This window comes from Rhopilema esculentum, chromosome 20 (genome assembly GCF_057945365.1).
Source record: "Rhopilema esculentum isolate cy_ngs chromosome 20, ASM5794536v1, whole genome shotgun sequence".
Lineage (NCBI taxonomy): Eukaryota > Metazoa > Cnidaria > Scyphozoa > Rhizostomeae > Rhizostomatidae > Rhopilema > Rhopilema esculentum.
This window is the reverse complement of record NC_142834.1, coordinates 2,798,368-2,816,083: the sequence shown is the minus strand read 5'-3', so window position 1 is coordinate 2,816,083 and position 17,716 is coordinate 2,798,368. Positions and strand designations below refer to the sequence as shown.

Here is a 17,716-nt window from a genome sequence, read left to right as displayed (position 1 = left end):
AACGAACGCTATTAACACATGTTGTCAAGTTAGGGACCTGTATTTGACAACCGAACTTGATTGCCATTTTGGGATGGTAAGCTAGTTAGTGCAGTATCCAGAAAGGTAGCCACTTTTAAAATATTCCTCTCATGGTAACATAACCGAGACATTCACATCAAGACTACTTCTGTTAACGAAAGGAGTATGCCTGATAGCAAATTTGGCCAACTGCCCGTTAACTTGGTTGAAGATACAAGGTACAAAAACAAGTCGATGTATGTGTCTGATTTCTGCTCAAGAAGACCACAGATTCCTGCAAGACGCCGAGCAAAGACTAAAGAAACTTTACGATATGCAGAGGATGTTGTAAGTATATTGTCTTCGTCTCCGTTAAAATAAATGAAAATATTATAAATTTAGAAATAACAAAAAAGCGACAGTAGGTCATAACAAGTGTTTTCCTTTATCAAATTGGAAACTAAATTTGCAATTTTCTCAAAGATTTCATCGAAATCTATTTCAAAATACACTCATTTTTTTATAAGGAACAAAGGTCGTTGTTGAGTGCTCCAGTTTCTTAATGTTCTGGAAATTTCAATACTCATTGTTTCTTAAGAGTTTCTTAATCATGATGTCATGAATGATATTATGTTCGTGACCCTTTTTAACACGTCAAGAGATTCGCTTCCGTTCTGACGCTGTATTTAAATGTGGGAAGTATATTTTTTACCTCTTGTGTCTTAAGTCCTAGGCCAACAGCGCGATCATGTTCTTGGATTTTACAAAACTTCGTTGCTCTCAGTTTTATCACGATTTAATAGTTTCTTAATTTTTTTGCTTCGAGTACTGAAGTTTCTTAAATTTTTTTCTGACTGTCCAGTACTCGTTTCTTATAGCCAGTTTCTTATAGAAAAATGAGTGTATTGTGGATTTTCAAACAAGTTAACTGCATGTGAAAATTAAGGAGAATTTTGAAACAGGGTTTCTTCTGTTTTGTCATGTTCAATTCATGAGATCATAATTTTTTCAATAGGTTCTGTTCCATTCGCTTATTCTTGTTTCTTCTCTCATTCCATTCTGAACTTTATTTAGCGCATTTGAAATGGCAGTCTTTTTGTATGAAACTAAATACATTTCTGTATTCAATTTGTTGAAGAAAATAAAATCAATATTTCATAAGTTGACCTTTTGTCTTATCGACATTTTGAATTGAAATGGCGTCGGGCTCCCACGTCTCAATAACACAGTCTATCAAATAGACAATAAAATAGTTTGACCAAAACAGTGGTTTAATAACATGACTAGTTCAAGAAGCAAGAGAATGTTGCCTGTATTGACATAGGAGCAAGTAGCCACGACTCTGTAAATAACAGCCCTCAATAAGAAATGGCTTGAATTCAGTTAATGTAAACGGTAACCATGTGAAGTTGATCTATACAAACAAATTTCTTGTCAAACAAAGTCATGTTTGCGATAACACGATTGTTCTGAAAATGCGGTAACCCAGCTATTTCTTGAAGAAACGTATACGAACAAGGGAGAAATAATGTAACCAAAGGTTTACTTAAATAGAATCTTGCTTTTGTGATAGCCCAGTAGCGTAACCAATTTTTTGAAGGGGTACGAATGGCCTTGGGGGAGGGTGGAGCTGCCGAGTGTTCGAGCGATGTGTATCCTTTTAGGGGAGTCCGGGACAGAGTTCTGAAGAGACGGTCAATGAAGAAGTGGGGAGGGAGGTTATAACGGCCTTTCTCGAGATTCAGTTAGATTTAGAGCTAGCATTATAAAAAATTTTTACTGAATTCTTAGACCTATGTGTCCGCGTCCACGCAACCCCCTGATAATGCCACTGTACCCGATGAAAGAGGTTAATTTGTTCACAATGTTGGGAAAATTATATGTTATGTCTCGCCAACTTGTTGGCATGGCGACTAAGTCAGCGTGGAGGAGTCTTATATCTATGCCACACATCAGACTTAAACAGTTTAACGTAAATACATAAATTGCAAATGATCGTTTTTCTTTGTCTCATGTCTCCTGAAAAATATGGCCTTATTCTAAGGCTCAGTGATAACCAGTCATTGAAAAGGGCAATCGAAAATGCAGTGATAAGTGAACAATTGCTCACAATAATCAAGAATTTATAGTACATAAAGATATATATATTAAAAGGCAGAAAGACACAGCATTACTCGTAATAGTGTGAAAAGCAAAGCAAACTAATCGAAAAGAATCTTTCATATTGGCGAGCGAAGGAGCGCAGCTTGCAGCTAGAAAGACCCATAAAGAATCAATCTTATAGTACCACTGATCAGTGCATAGCACGGACTAGACGACATAAAACCTCGGTTTCGAAATGGCTCGGTGTCGAATTGAGGTTCGGGATACAGATCTTGGCAACAAAGTTCAAAATGACAAAAAAAATCGAACAGCTACTTTCATCAGAGATCACTCTGTTTCCCTAATAAAAGAAACCCTGTTCTGAAAGCAACGCTGCATAGTATAACTCTGGCCAGAAATGACGCAAAAAAGGTGCGGTCTTAAGGATTTCTCATCGGCTACGCCCATCACCCTGCCACACTGAAGTAGCTAGAACTTCCAATGGATGATTTACACTCATGTGTCTTTTGTTTTTAGCATAACCCAGCGACAAGATTTTTGAATGACCACTATCAAACAAGCGACCATATCGACTTAAGGCGACACTGTCAAAAGGTTTTGAACACTATCGAGCGAACAAACAGTCGGCAAGATGACCTTGGAGTTACGAGAGGTGAGTTTTCTATACAAAGTGATGTGAGACAGTTTAGCAAAATGGTTTTGAAATTAGTTGAAAAATTTGAGGAGACATAAAAAGAGCCCTTGAAATACCAACATTATCCTAAAAGACAAAAATCTGCGAATGGTCACATCCCCATCAGCCCCTACCCCCTATTGTACAAAGAATAGGCTTTTTTCCTCCCACTAAAGTTTTTAATAAATTTTATATCGTTGTCAAATTCTTTACGCAAATAAGACCAGCTCGTTTATTACCAATACTGAATTTTCAGGTAGAAAGACGCCTTTGTATAACGGCATACCAGCCACTCCTGTTGAAAGAGACGACAGTGAGCCCATAGCTGAGCTGCTGCCAGCAAGTTTGAGGAGAATCGAAAGTGCATGGAGGGAGGAAGTCAATGCAACAAAAAGAGATCGAGGTACTTGATGGTGTTGATCCATGCCTTTGTATGAAGAATATTAAACATTATTTTACAGCTATATTTTACAGAATAAACGTATTTAGTTTATGCTACTCAAGCTTTTTAGCCAAGGCCCCCCCCCCCCCCGGTATCTCGGTCCTTTGTTACATTCTAGTTCATCCTGTTCTATTATATTTTACTATATCGTGTACTATTCTATTTCAGGTAATATTTATGGAAAGGCGGGGGCAAAGCAGTGGTATCATCAAAGATTGGTAGGTACACTATGAGTTTAAGAAATAGCAATAATTTGACAGATGTTCATCAATTTTATTACCAAAATATAACTGACTCATTGACATAAAAGAGAATCTCTTAGTTTAACGATAAATCATAACAGCAGTTTTGACGCACCATAATTCGAGGCGGTAAGAGGAAGATTATTTAATCAAAACTCATGTGTCAAAACACTGCTATTTGTTTTTGTTGCTGACATTTCAAATCTTTCAAAATACAAACTCAATTATATCTCTTATGATGGTTTTGAATATTTTTAGAAAGAAGATGCTGCCAAAAGAAGCTACCCAAAGCTCGTACCTGGGTTGAATACCTGGCTGAACGACGCAAACGAATACGGTAAACATAAACTAAATCAGATCTAGCTGGCCCAATTAGTGTAGCCAAGCCGGCCCAAAAAGGAACGGTTGAAAGTAAAATGAACAGGGTTCCATGGACCTACTTTTACGAAACTTGGTTACGGTCATGGACAACGCACTTAAATTCTCGGAAAAACTAATTTTCATGAAACGTGTTCCTCTAAATAAAAAAGCTAGAGAATTGCCAGCAAATTTTACCCCCATGGCAAATATCTACTTAGGAATCACCGGGAAATTTTTATCTAAACCAAATCGATCGTTTTTAAAACCATATCAGTAGCAAGGTCCTAAATTGGGACTTTTGTGCCAGACAGCAAGCAAAACTGCGTTTTGACAAGTCGAATACCTCTTCTAAGTCTTCCTTCTCAATGTACAGAGGGCCCCAGCTACTGAATGTAAGACTTGCCATTGCAAAAAGGAGAATGCAGAAACATTTGTTTTAATTTCAAAAAAGGCTTGTCGTTAAGAAAACAAGAAAATCTTGCTTCTATAGCAAAATAACCTATTTACGAACATTTTAAGATATTATCTAAGCCATGTCGACGATCCAAAAGTTCCAGAAAGCAATTAAAACAAGTGAACTATCATACTCGTTTGCACTATCCTACTCGTTTTTTCTCCCTAGTCCAAATCCAACAATGTCCTGCAGTTACATGAATAAAGATAAGGCAACATGGCTTCGCTTTGTAACAAACGGGTAATTAAAAAAGTACCCCTATCTCAAATATAACAGAGTTCTACTACAGTATCTTAAAGACCAACTAAAAGTATTTTTTTTAACTGATTTTATATTTTCCCATAGAAAAAATGGTGGTCCATGACTTCATGAAGAATGTGTCAGAAACCATTAATAATGAGCCTCCTTCTCGCGATGTTCAAAAATTCAAAGAGGCTGATTTTCCAGTGCCGCCGTATAAATCTGATTATCCCAAAATTGAAGAATACTTGGATACAAACATTGACAAAAACGAAAGGTCTGGCTTTGATGGTATCGTCAAGGCCCCGTCTCTGCCAGACGAAGAGGACTTATTTCTAGATGAGCAAATCATCCAGCAGAGCCTTTTAGATAACCAACTATCGCAAGCAGCTCTGGAAAGAGAAGTAGAGGAATACAAGAACGTCAGTTTCAGGCATCCAACAAGAGAAACTATCGTTTCACCGCCTGATAGAAAGCTGCTTTACTCAAGGGGGTCGTCGCGGAGCTCTATTGCATTAAATAACAAGAAAACAACTGACGGAAGGTTAACGGATGATGATTATCATTATGACCTCTCGAAACAAAGATCTCACAGTGCGATGTCTATGCATGCAACTGGAGACAAGGTTTCAGATAGGCAAAGGCCTAAAAGCTCTTTAGGAATTTATGATCCAAAGTATTCAAAGGGTAGGCCAACTAGTTCCAGCTCCTCTTCAAGGCCATCGATAAATATAACGAAACGAGCAAAGAGTGTCGAGGTCCCTTTTCGTGCTGGCACACCTGAGGTAGTACAAAGAGTGCATTCTGCAGGCTCAGGTAGGAGCTCTGTATGCAAGCTACGGAAGCATTTTCACAACGACCCAACATGCTCTAGTTGCCAAGAAAGGGAAATAAAACGGATGGCTGAAAAGTTAGCAGAGTAAGTAATATAAGGAAATTTCTTATCATTTAAGGGTTTATTTCACAGTGGAAATTTAGCTATGCGTTTGTAGAGATGATAAGTGACGCTTTTTAAAGGGATTTTGTTAAGGTCAATATGCATTTCTGTAATCAACGCATAAAAGATGGCGAGACGAGTCTGGATTCAGACATTCTTTCACAGACAAAATGGGCGTTGCAATAAGTTATTCACCAACCTTTTTGAAGATCGCTTTCTTTGAAAAAAGCAAACGTTTTACAGCATACTGAAGCTATTCCTCTGACACATTTTAGAGTATAAATCCTTAGAATAAGGACCGAGAAAATCAAGAATGAAAATATATACCAAGTTGTGGATCGAAATAGGCTAATAAGAACATCGCGAGCACATGGCCGGCATAGTTATCCAATCAGTACCACGTGCCTATAGAAAAATATCAGTTTGTTGTAAAATGTTTGCTTTTTTCATAACAAATTCTTTACCACAAAAAATTATTCTTTACCACAAATTCTTCTTCATGTGTCCACTAATTTCTCGACAGCAACAAGCTCCATTTTGACAACAGGAATATTGGACGGGGATTTACACAAGAAAATTATCATGTTATCAAACCTTTTTACAGAAAACATTGTTTAATATTGGTTGCACAATATGTGCAAGTCCGTCCTTGTAAGATTTTTTTATTTGTTTTTAAAAGTCTGTTATCGAAGCACACAAGGCCGATTTCGGTCTTTGAATGGCAAGATCTTCTAGCTTCAACATCGAAAACATGCCGTTGTACGCTGGGCTCTGGTACTTCTAATTGTAGACTCTCTGAAGAAAACTTTTCTGCAGAAATAAACCTTTAGGACGGAATCTTAACTCTTAAAAAGTTAGGAAGCTACACCCATTACTATAGTTCTTCCAATTAAATAACTTCTACTCTTCGAATTTGCAGCATGCAACCGAAATCTTACGACAAGCTGAAGAAACAGCAACGAGACCAACCAAAGATGGCGGTTTCAAAGATGTACAAAGCATCTTTTGATGACTACAGCTTTCCTGCAGATGACTATATCTACAATCAATCTGTGTTTGGGAAAGTTTCTGCTAAAGATAGAGGTTTCTTTATAATCCATCCAGAATGGGTTTCTGAGAGAGCCAAGCCGAAGAAGGGCTACAGATGAAGCTAGCGAAAGGACCGCTCGAATCAGGGTATTTTCAGCAAAATACCCGATCGAGTATTACATTTAAATAAGTTATTAAACATTCATAGGTAGTCAGTTTATGATTTTTAATAAGATATGATCTTTATAATTTATACGCTATTAGTGAACTGATTAGAACATATTTAACAAATATCGAGGTCTCTATATTGGTACAGAAAATGTCAAAATTCACCTTGTCTAAATGTCAGATTTCCGCAAGATTTGTAAGAACTTGTTTATTGTAAATTTTGTCGTGCGAAGTAAAGTAAAAGCGTTTTATAAGATATGACAAATGTGATTTGGATTGATTTATTTTATTATAGTAAAACCGGGTAATGAAAATAGATTACTGTTAATTGCGCCCTGGTCTATGTCTTTTTATTTATTCTTTGTTAACCAAAGTGGATTTGATCAGCAAAACGTAATATTTCTTGCAAGGAAGCAAAGAATACAAGCGCCAACTTCGAAGGTCCTATTGGTGTATTGGAGTAACGCTAAAACTTCAGAAATTGACAATGATATCGGAATTACATGGGCTCCGACAAAGGTTGAAAAGTGGGGGGCCAAGGGAAAATTTAACACCCATAACAAAAGATTATGAAAAAAACTCTATGTTTTGCAAAAAATTATTTCTTTAACTAGAAATATATTCTTTAACAGCAGTGTCTTCAGAATGATATTCATATTGGGAGGGGGGTGGGGGCGTTGTATTGATCCTCATTTCACTCTTAAAAATGAAAAATAGTACAGCGTGACAATTATTTGGGGGATGCAAACCCTCGCTACAGACAGGCCTGAACATAATCTTAGGCCAGCAGCAAAGAAATAATGAGGCAGATAATGGCATGAAACTTGTATTTTAGAATTTATGGAGAAATGAAGATTTTTGGGATTTGACCGCAAAAATCATTCCGGTTGAAACTTTACCCCACTCTTATAAAATTTTTAGCTTTATGTCGTCATAAAATCAATATCATGAACAATAACATAGTAAAAAATTCCAAGTTTTTGTAACTAAAATTCTTGCCCTCAATCCGAATCATGGGTCAAAAACTTTGTACAAAAAAATTTGAAGAATTTTTAAAAATGGGGCTGTAAGTTTAATCGGTGTACTGAAAACGAGTTCGAGAACAGAGCTCATTTAAAGGAGCCCAACATAAAAGGAACTCATTACTGCAAAACGAAAAGAAGAAATGCAGCCTGAAATGCCATCTTTCGGTTTTCATCTTATATGTGTCGTAGTTGGATTAGAAAAAATTAGCTTTCACAAAGTTTTCACAAACATTTTCCGTTGCATCTTGAAGCTTGACGATTTGTTAAACGGTGGAAAAGCTATGGCTCCATGAAAATCTACTTCCTAATACTAAAAAGTCTATAACAACAAAAAAGCATTGTAAAGGACAGGATAATTTAGTTTGCGTAAAATTTAGTCCAATGTCACTAGAATGTCTGGCGTTATGCAAAGAACAGGGTTTCAAGCAAAGCATATCACAAATAACAAAATACCAAACTAGTCGAAAATTGGCATTAAAAATTGGGGGCTGAGTCCCCCTTATATACTTACTTTTAAGAACTTAAATTTGCTCCAACTTGAACATAAGATGGATTTGGATAGTTTGTTTCGACAAAAAACTAGAAATGATTCGGATGGGTACAGTTTCTAAAGCTAATTATGATGAAATTTTGGGATTTTTGCAGTAGTGTATCTCAAAATATCACCTTCAAACTGGCATTGAAAAATGTTGATTGAAGTTAATCGAAGTAAAATATTTCATAATATTTTCGTTTTGCGTAAGGATTGAGATTTGATTAATGTTTATTCATATGACGTAAGGTTGTCAAATTAAACGTATGAGTCAGCACAGATAGATGCTTTTCTGAGTGCGAAAAACCATCTTTATTGCAGCGATGCTTAAAGGTCAAGATCCCGCAGCTCCCAGGCAAAGGCAGTCACATCCCTTAATACACAGGGAAGATAATTGCTTGAAATGCCGGGAGAGGCTAGTAAAAGAAATAGCAGACAATATAGCGAGGTAAGAGGAAATTTCATAGTACAGCGAGTTTCCACTCTTAAAGGGTCTTTAGAACCTTAATTTGTCTACAATAGTCACGTTCAAAAGTTGACAACCCATGGCCTAAAATAAGCGTGGGTCTGACTCACTTTGTGGAGTTATAACTTGAAATTGTGGAACAGTAATTGTGCAAAGTGTTGATTTGTTAATAGTGCACGTTCTTAAAAGTGCAGCATAGAACTAAGATAGAATTAGGAACATTTTTTCAATGCGAAGTGAATGTCCAATCCCAGCCTTATGTATTGCACTCATTTTTCTATAAGAAAATTGCTATTAGAAATGGGCAATGGGCATTAGAAAAGAATTCAGAAACTTCAGAGCTCGAATGTTCAGTACACGCGAAGAAAAATGAATTGCGCTTTATAATATTGTCGTGCTGTTTTGAAGGAAGATGGACCCTGTATACAGCTTCAATATCAAGACAATATCTCAAATTAGTTTGCTGGTATGACTTCTCTCGGTGGTAGCTGGAAGGAACATTTACTTGGGAATGTTACATAGCAGTGACTATAGTCCTCCCCAACCTTTTTGCAAAAATAGGTGAGAAAATGTTTTGAAAGACTACGCCAGCGAACCAATTAGTAGCAGTTCTTCTTGACTGGGAACACGTTTTTGTTCTTTTTCATGGTACATTATCTTGTTTGATCAAAGATAAATTTGTATTTTATCTAACTCGCTTTTGTAATTTTACATTAATTGAAGTCTTCTCTGAATCATTATGTTTATGAATAAGGACAGAAAGAGGCAATTTTTTCTGAAATGGATGTTTTCTGGTGTTTCAAAGAGCGTGGTCGTAAAAAATTTAGGGGCAAGCCCCCTAGCTCCGTTCAAGTCAACACCTTGTGGGCTGGTGCGTGATGTCTGCGTTACAGACAAGATTAGGGTACAGATCATACTTTCAATTTACGCGAAAAGGGAATAGGAAGAGATAAGCACAACTTTTACATCAGCGAGAGAATAGATTATTTGCCATCCGTAACGAGGTTCTCGTTTATAGTATCAAAATGTTCTGAAAAACAGATTTGATGACAAAGGAGTTGATAGGCTGAATGCAATCAAAAACTTTCCATAAAAAAAAGAGACTTAAGAAAGCTTCACCCAGCTTTTGTCCCGGACAAAAAGTTTCATCCAATCATGCATTGAAATAAATGACTAAGATCACAGAGATCTGAGACTTGAGCAAACCCTAATTCAGGTTGATTCCCACCTAAAACAAGATACATGCAGGTGGGGAAAGCGTAACAACAGAAAAACGTAACAAAACAATTGCAATAAATGTGCTCGATCTTCCAAGTTTCGAGTTCTGTCAACTACTGCAAAGATGTGGCTCCGAAAAACCAAAAACACTAAAGTCTGGGAAGCAAGATTGATTTAGAAGGGGGTTTTGAAGGTGAAAGGAAATAAAAAACAACTTTGACAGAGATCCGAAGAGACCATGTAAAAGGGTTTCCTTTCGATAACTTTTTGCTGACAAGTTAAGACATCTTTTTATGGTGCTAATGTTTTTATCAACTCAATCCATATATTGAAAAGAATCAGCTTCTACTACCTACACTTCGCTCATTTAAGATTTCTCCTAATTAGGACATGCTATTTGCACTATGGTGGCAGTTTCTATATTTGACCCGCCCATTGTGCCAATCCCAGCAAGGTACCAGACCCAATTTTTATAAAAAATGCGGATCTGTAAAAATTTCTTATTTTAGGCCCTGTGACAACCCCAGGTTTAAAAACCCCTTAAGTCATCAACGCTGCTGCTATATTCTCAAGCATCCTCCCCCTGTCAAATTTTGATTCCCTCAATAGAAGTGGTTGCTAGAAGTGTTCAATAGAACAATCATAGAGGGAATGGAAACAACTTTGAAAATGCTGAGGATTTTTTCACGTATTTCAGCAATTTTTACAATTTTGTTTCTTTGTTTGGCTTTCTGTCGATTATTTTACCTATTTAGAGAGCTCCCCCTTAATCAATCAATCTTAAATACAGCCATATAAGTTTTGAATAAAACTGAAACTGTAAACTGTAAACTGAAAACTGAAACTGAAAACTGAAACTGAAAACTGAAACTGAAAACTGAAACAAGGCATGTAGCCTCTTCTGAAAGAATATATTTACTCAACGGGATATTTGCACTAAAATGTTTTAGACTTGAAAACACTGTATAAGACGCATGAAAACATGCGTATAATGAAAGCCCACTTCACTTTTCGACTCTTAGATTGATGATTTTAAATCCTTTAGACTGAATCGCTTCACCTTCGAAGCCATGTCTGCATGACCTTCATGGTACCACAGGCCGATATGCATTTCATGCTTTATAAAGAAAATCTCTAGTTATACATCAAAAGTTTTGAACTTTATAGTTCACATAGCTTTAAATTACTGTTTACGTTCTCAAATGAAACTCTATGTTGGGGACAAAGAAAAAAGGTGATTAACTATTATTTCTTTTATACTGGATGTATGTCAGTTTAAATTTGGTTCATTAACATGGATGTTATGTAGCATAGCAAAAAAGTCAGGATAGATAGAAAAAATAAATGAGACGACTAGCATTTTCTGACTATTCATTCTCCTAGCGACAAGGATCTAGTTGCCAACTCGAAGGAAACTACAATCCATATTTAATCAATAAGAATCTTGGAATTTGCAGTAAATAAAAATCACACCCAGTAGCGGCGCCATGGGGGAGGGGACGCATCCCCCAGGCCCCCCAGTTCTCGGCAGGACCAATTTTGTATTTCGTCTAAATCGATGAGAAATATGGGAGAGGGGTAATATTACCTCAATGTGCTTCATGTGGTGTAATCCTTTGATTTTCAAACTGCCTTACGTAATCATAAGCTAGTCATGGGCGTTCCCTTCGGAGAAAATTGGCGTTCCCTGTTGTGAAAAGGACGTTTTCTGTTGGGAAAAAGGGAGTGGCCTCAATTTTTTGATTTTGTCCCCCTCCCCTAGAGCTTAGTTGCTGGCGTCGCCATTGCTTACACCAATCAGAATCATATTCTTAAGAAGGATCGTTTTTTGCTAAAACTAAAGAGTCATAGCTTTTGAATTCAATATCCTTTAGTGATACCAAAGTTTAGATTTTTGGTGGCAGGTCAGATCACTCTGTTCCCAAGAGCCGAAAATCTGATTAAAGCCTGGTTCATGAACTTACTCAAAAAACCCCCTTTACATTCCAAAAGCCAGAACTACCAATAATGGTATCAGATCATTAAGTTTTCAAGGGCCTAAAATGTGGAATTCACTCCCGGAATCAATAAAGATAGCACAAAATACTAGAAAATTTAAGAATTTGATCAAAACTTGGTTCCTTGAAAACAAGTGTGCATGGTCGTTTTGCATTGAATGAACTGTCCTATGCAATCCTTGAAATTGCTTCATGTTAGTCTTAATTAGTGTATATTCACTATTGTAAAAACTATATAAAAATTAAATAATTTACAATACAAATACAAATATAAATACAAACTTGAGATCCTTTCGATGCTCCTCATAAAAAACTAAGAAAGGTATGGCTAGAATACGAGCACGAACATAGGAAGGGTTTGAAATCAGAAATTCACTCAGGTTCAATCTTGGTAAAGGGACTTGAAATATGTTTTTTGGTTTTTTTAGACAAGAAAATCAAAGTTTATCGCATTCATTAACGGATACCATCAAGGACCGCGACGCAGGGAAATTCACATATGAGCAGGACAAAGAGAATGGTGGAAGGAACCAAGAAAATACAATGAGGATTGCTTCAAGGGAACTAGAAGATGGGCCAGCCCAAGGCTTCTTCACAATCCACTCAGACTGGGTCTCTGAAAACAAGAGGCCCTTTCATGCTTATCGACCATCAACAGGATTTTATAACGAGCTCTCACGCTGGATAGAAGAAAATCAAAGTGAAATCATCAGCAGACCTCAGTAATGATGAGAAGTAAGAGAAAAAAGTCGATGTAAACAGGGAACATTCGAATATTGCTGCAAGTTAATGATATACCATCAATGAAACTTCCTCCATATAAAACTGATTCATCACATTGCCTTATAAACATTTAAAGCTTCAAAAGGCCTCAAAATTTCACTTCTTTGCTAATACGAATGGTAACGAAACAGATGTGCTAGAGTGCCGTGTGAAACCGCAATAAATTAAATCGAATTAAAGTAGACTTAAGGTTAAAGTCACACCAAATGTTACTTCAAAATTTGTGACTGTAAACGGAGTGTGACTGTAAGCGGAGCTAAATTAAGTAGTTTTTGCATATTTGGGTCTAGATTTTATGTGACTGTGACTTTAGGCGGAGTGATGATAAGCGGAGTCGCCTGTACCAATTTCAGATAAAAAACTTTAATGGCAAGGGTGGCGAAAAATATTGACATGTAATATCAGTTATATTTTTTAACCTCGTCAAGGGAAAATTCAGCAATCATTACAAAAGATTTTGAAAAAGCTCTGATGTTTTGCAAAAAAATGACCATCCACAGATAATTTCCCCTCCAGCTAAAATGAAACACCTAAATTTAGACAAAAGAGGACTATATTCTTAAACAATAATAAAGGGTTGTCCCCACTAATCACATATCTAGTGGGAATCACGTTCAATTATAATCCTGATCTATAAAAGATTTCACCATGTTTAAAAAGTCTGTTTTGGGTGAGTTACAGACAAAGAAATTCGTCCACACCCTCGTTGGGCCAAGGAAACACCAATTTTAGAAATGAATTGTGAATAGAAGGTGATCCTTCAACTATTTGGAAATCACCATACATTCAAATACTGAATTACAAATATATGAACTTCCGTTGCCAAAAACACTTTCCAGAAAAGAGAAAGGTGACACGACAAGCTACATCTGATTTAAATTATTTAAATGCCAATTTATCATTGGAAACGAGATTTAGGGTCAGTAGATTGGCACAAGCTTACGAGGGTTTGGATTGGGGAGGGGACTTGGCAACTTACAAATTCATTACTGGCGTTTTTGTAAAAAGGATTTTTATTTGATAAAATGAAGGCCACTCTCCTTGCTAAACCATCGATGGGTCTGTATAAATGTATGATAATTTCATTTTATCATTTACACTCTCTTTTTAATAATAACAATTTTATAAGAACACGAGCCTCAAAACTGGTCAAAAGTTAAGAACAAATTAAGAACAAGCTGAGGCTGAGCTTCTGCAAAATGAAATTTTGAACGAAGTTTTTTCTCAAAATCGAGGATTTTTAGCGATGTGTGGGTGCTTTTTCGGTGAACTTTGTTGGCAAATGAGGCCTGAACATCCCCTTAGAGCGAAAAGCTAGCAATAGCACTGCTTACCTCCCTTTTAATTTAAGAACAAATTAAGAACAATCCAGCCTCAGATTTTCGACAAAAATTAAGAACAGTCAGCCTGAACTTAAATTTACTCGTTCTTATAAAAAAAGAGTGTACTGCCAAGATATGAAACGAAAGTTGCTTTCTGGGGCGACCCCTAATCCTCTTTTCACAAGGGTATTTCGAGTGGAAACCAAGTACACAGTGTTTATAAGAATAAATTTACAAGAACATTGAAGCTAGAAATTGGCGAACTTTTAGATTTGGTTAAGCATTCGCCATTAAAATTCGAAAATGAATGTCAAACAAATCGTCACTGGAATTTTGTAATGATGACAATAGGAAATGACCTTATCCTTGATAAAGTTGTATTCGGCATCTCTCCAAATTCTTTCAATGCTCTTGGGAGACGAATAACAAAACCAGCTATCCCCAGAGCACAGCATAACCAAATATTTATTTCCTCAAGCGAATAGGTGCCTCAGAAGGAAGTCACCTGAGTATTGATGAGAAAATGATCTGCTAATTTCCGATTCACGGCCTAGGAAGGGACCTTTTAGAGACCAATTCTTTCCTATTATCGTGAGAATTACCTTAGGACGGGCCTAATTCCTAATCAATTTAACGTTATTCTCTTGAGATTAGATGCTTCTTCCTTCTCGTGCAAAGATGGTGAAAAGATTTTACCATCAATGGCCGCTACTCACATCCGCCAGACATTTTCTGAAGACAGGGTGATTATGTGAAGTTTGATGATGGATACCTTGTCAACTTATTGAAACCAAAAATGACAGAAAAACAACAACTCTAATGACACTGTTTCTCGATACAAAAGATTTTGAGATCGAAAATCGAGATCTAAAATCTGGGTTTGCTCGATGAATTGTGGCTTGACAATTTCGTATGACAATTGATCGTCCTTTTCAAAGAATAATTTACACTCATTTCTATACGTACCAGATAAATTTAATCGAGGCTTTATGCTATAACTTTTTTATAAGGAAGTCTGATTCTTTGATGTTCTTGATGTTAATGACAAAATCTCCTTTGTTTTGTTGACAATGGAGAAAATTTCCAAAAGAACATACTGGCATTTTTCTAATATTGATTTTATGTTTTTGGAAAGTCGTTCCTCGGTGTTCTTACAAGATGTGTTCTTATATAAAAAGAGGGTAGCTACATTGCAGCGAGCTGTCACTGGAATGCCTTCATGAAATTTCTATTCCATTACATTGACCTATTCTATTACATTACCAAGGAAGGTTGAAAAAATGAAATAAAAATAAGCAAAGTGCAAAAACATGAACAAAATCATAAACAATTTCAAAGAATAATAGAATAAACATTTTTCTGCTGGTATCAATTAATCAATTAATTGAGGTTAGTGAAACGTAGGCGAAATTATCGCAACACTGCGCTTTGTAACTAAGCCAGTACTGCTACACAAATGGTATAAAGATGATGAAACCAAGACTTCTTTCCCCTTTTACTGCAGCTTTAAAACTATTTGCTTCGCAAAAAGCGGGTGGGTGGGTGGGTGGGGACCCTGACGGCGTGGACCCTGATACAGCCCCCTAAGAAACCATATTTTTCAGAAAATTTAAGAAATGCCACTAGTTTGGTTAGAAGATGAAGAATGGGAACAAAGATAAAAACGGTTTAGCAATGGATTTATTATCCAATGATAGTTTTAGGTAACATCAACAATGATTAAACATTGGTTCATAATAAAGAACCAAACAAAGATATTCATGAAAAAGACCGAAAATATGATGAACAAACTTGTACTTGAATAAAATATTAAGGAATGTTTCAAGTCCGCATATTGAAAAAAACGCATAAATTAACAGTGTAAAAGTTGTTACCTCGATTTTTTGCTGATGTTTAAATAATTCCCTTTTTTAAGAACCATTTTCTTCTCTCGCTTACTTTTCCTAGGAAAAATACAAAACATAATAAGATATTGATTAACAAGGAGTTTTAAAAGTAGCATTGAAAAAGCAAACATTTTAAATATACTTAAGCTTTAAGTCTGACACTCTTCAGGGTATAAAACGTCAGAACATACATCGAAAACTCTACACTAGGAAATATATATACCCAGTTGTGGATCGAAATAAGCCAATCAGAAACGCGAGCAAATGACTTGTTCAAGCAAATGAGCCGTTGAGGTTACCCAATCAGTGCCGTTTGTCTGTTGAAAATATTACCAAGGGTAAAAACTAAGTCGTATTATAAACAAAATGGCAACTTTTTCATTCTGTTTAGATATTTGCTTTTTCGGAAACCTTTTTTTAATTTCTGTACCAGCAAATACTAGTTTAAAAACAATTAATATTTGTTCCAGGTTACTAAACAAAAACCATTAGCAATTAGGGGTAAGATGGTCCTCAGAATTTTTTACCATTGTCAATCATAAGACTGAAGGTGGTGTTCTCTCATCATTTGGACCATTTATTTTTGGGCTGTCGGTGCGCCAATCGCAAAGCGGCCATAAATAAAACCCCAACCGTTTTTGAGGGGGTTGAGAAGAAAAATAATGGCCTTCGTCCGCCGACTAGCAGCACCTTGTTCATGCAAAAAGTCGCAAGCCATACGGCCATTAACTAATGCACGAAAAAAAGAAGTAGAAAGTCAACATGCATTTAAATAAAAACCCTGAAAAATTTCTAGACATGGGTTGGGTGGGCAGGGTCGCAAAGGAAAAACCTTTCCTCTCCAAAGTCCAACTTTGAGTTGTCGTGCAACGTGTGAGAATGAAACTGTGCTAAGACAAAGTTTATATACCCAAGGCCAATGCACACTTGCACGCTTGTTACTTTAGCCGTAAAAATAACACAATGTAAAGCTTACTCGAGCACTGCTACAATAAACACAAACTCCACAAATGTGCAATCTGTGCCCAAAAAACAAAAGCCCAAGGGGCACCTAAAAGGCGTACCCTGTCACATATTAAACGTGATTAAATTTCATTTAATCAAGCTTTATTAAGAAAATTCAGTAGCCAGATTCGACACACTGTTTAGGAAACATGTCACTTTATTCATTCATTCATATTGAAACAAAAGAATTTTTGAGTCTACATCACTGACCACGAAAGGGTATTTACTGACAAGTTGAGTGACCCCTCCCTCTTCATTTTGCAGATACGCAACAAACCCCCACACATTCCGTGCACAAACTACCCACAATCTATCAATTGCTTTCCCACAAATTGCGTAAATGACGTAATGAAAGCCAATCCTCAATGGTTTTGCCATTTTCTGATTTTAAATGTATAAGAAAGTGTTGAAGGATATCAAAAAGGAAAGGACAATAAAAATTATTCAAGAAATATTACAAGTCTCGAAGAAAGTCGTTTCTTATCTAAATTGAATAGCTGACTTCAACCCTTTTTAACCCTTTTTAATTAGGGCTAAAATTATTTGGCTGAAGACATCTTTTTTGACGTACCTTTTAGAGCAAATCAACCCGGTTTCCAGTGCCAACAAATGTTATGTCATAGATTAAATTCCAACACTCGTCCTATTTGGTTCCAAAGTAAACATATTACTTATTCACCAAGCGTGCTTTAAAGTTTGCAATTTTTTACAAGTAAACAACATATTGATAGTCAATCTTAAAATGAACCCTATCCCATGCCAAAAGTTAAGGGCGCAAATCCGAATAGTTGGTTGGTTTGTCCGGATTTTAATCCGGATTCGTTTATTGTTTTC

General features: G+C 36.3%; 3 protein-coding genes across 3 annotated transcripts in view; 2 read left to right on the top strand and 1 right to left on the bottom strand.

The window, feature by feature from the left end:
* Window positions 1-17,716, bottom strand: part of LOC135687097 (nuclear cap-binding protein subunit 1-B) — a 52,943-nt gene that overhangs the window by 23,872 nt on the left and 11,355 nt on the right. The window contains exon 2 of the mRNA XM_089114588.1: window positions 15,866-15,934. The gene's annotated coding sequence lies outside the window, so the exon portion shown is untranslated. The remainder of the gene's footprint in view (window positions 1-15,865; window positions 15,935-17,716) is intronic.
* LOC135687098 (uncharacterized) lies at window positions 32-6,976 on the top strand. The gene is made up of 7 exons (XM_065203555.2): window positions 32-348; window positions 2,620-2,755; window positions 3,033-3,179; window positions 3,387-3,436; window positions 3,719-3,797; window positions 4,620-5,433; window positions 6,371-6,976. Exons 1-7 carry the CDS (start codon window positions 187-189, stop codon window positions 6,597-6,599), a joined length of 1,617 nt encoding a protein of 538 aa, XP_065059627.2. The 5' UTR covers window positions 32-186; the 3' UTR covers window positions 6,600-6,976.
* LOC148957811 (uncharacterized) lies at window positions 7,127-14,119 on the top strand. The gene is made up of 2 exons (XM_089114593.1): window positions 7,127-8,653; window positions 12,315-14,119. The coding sequence occupies exons 1-2, from the start codon at window positions 8,529-8,531 to the stop codon at window positions 12,610-12,612; spliced, it is 423 nt and encodes a 140-aa protein (XP_088970719.1). The 5' UTR covers window positions 7,127-8,528; the 3' UTR covers window positions 12,613-14,119.

Coding starts and splice junctions, on each gene's coding strand:
- LOC148957811 (XM_089114593.1), top strand. CDS start 8,529: ATGCTTAAAGGTCAAGATCCCGCAGCTCCCAGGCAAAGGCAGTCACAT. Junction 8,654..12,314: donor ATAGCAGACAATATAGCGAG/GTAAGAGGAAAT, acceptor TGGTTTTTTTAG/ACAAGAAAATCAAAGTTTAT.
- LOC135687098 (XM_065203555.2), top strand. CDS start 187: ATGCCTGATAGCAAATTTGGCCAACTGCCCGTTAACTTGGTTGAAGAT. Junction 349..2,619: donor TACGATATGCAGAGGATGTT/GTAAGTATATTG, acceptor TTTTGTTTTTAG/CATAACCCAGCGACAAGATT. Junction 5,434..6,370: donor ATGGCTGAAAAGTTAGCAGA/GTAAGTAATATA, acceptor TCGAATTTGCAG/CATGCAACCGAAATCTTACG.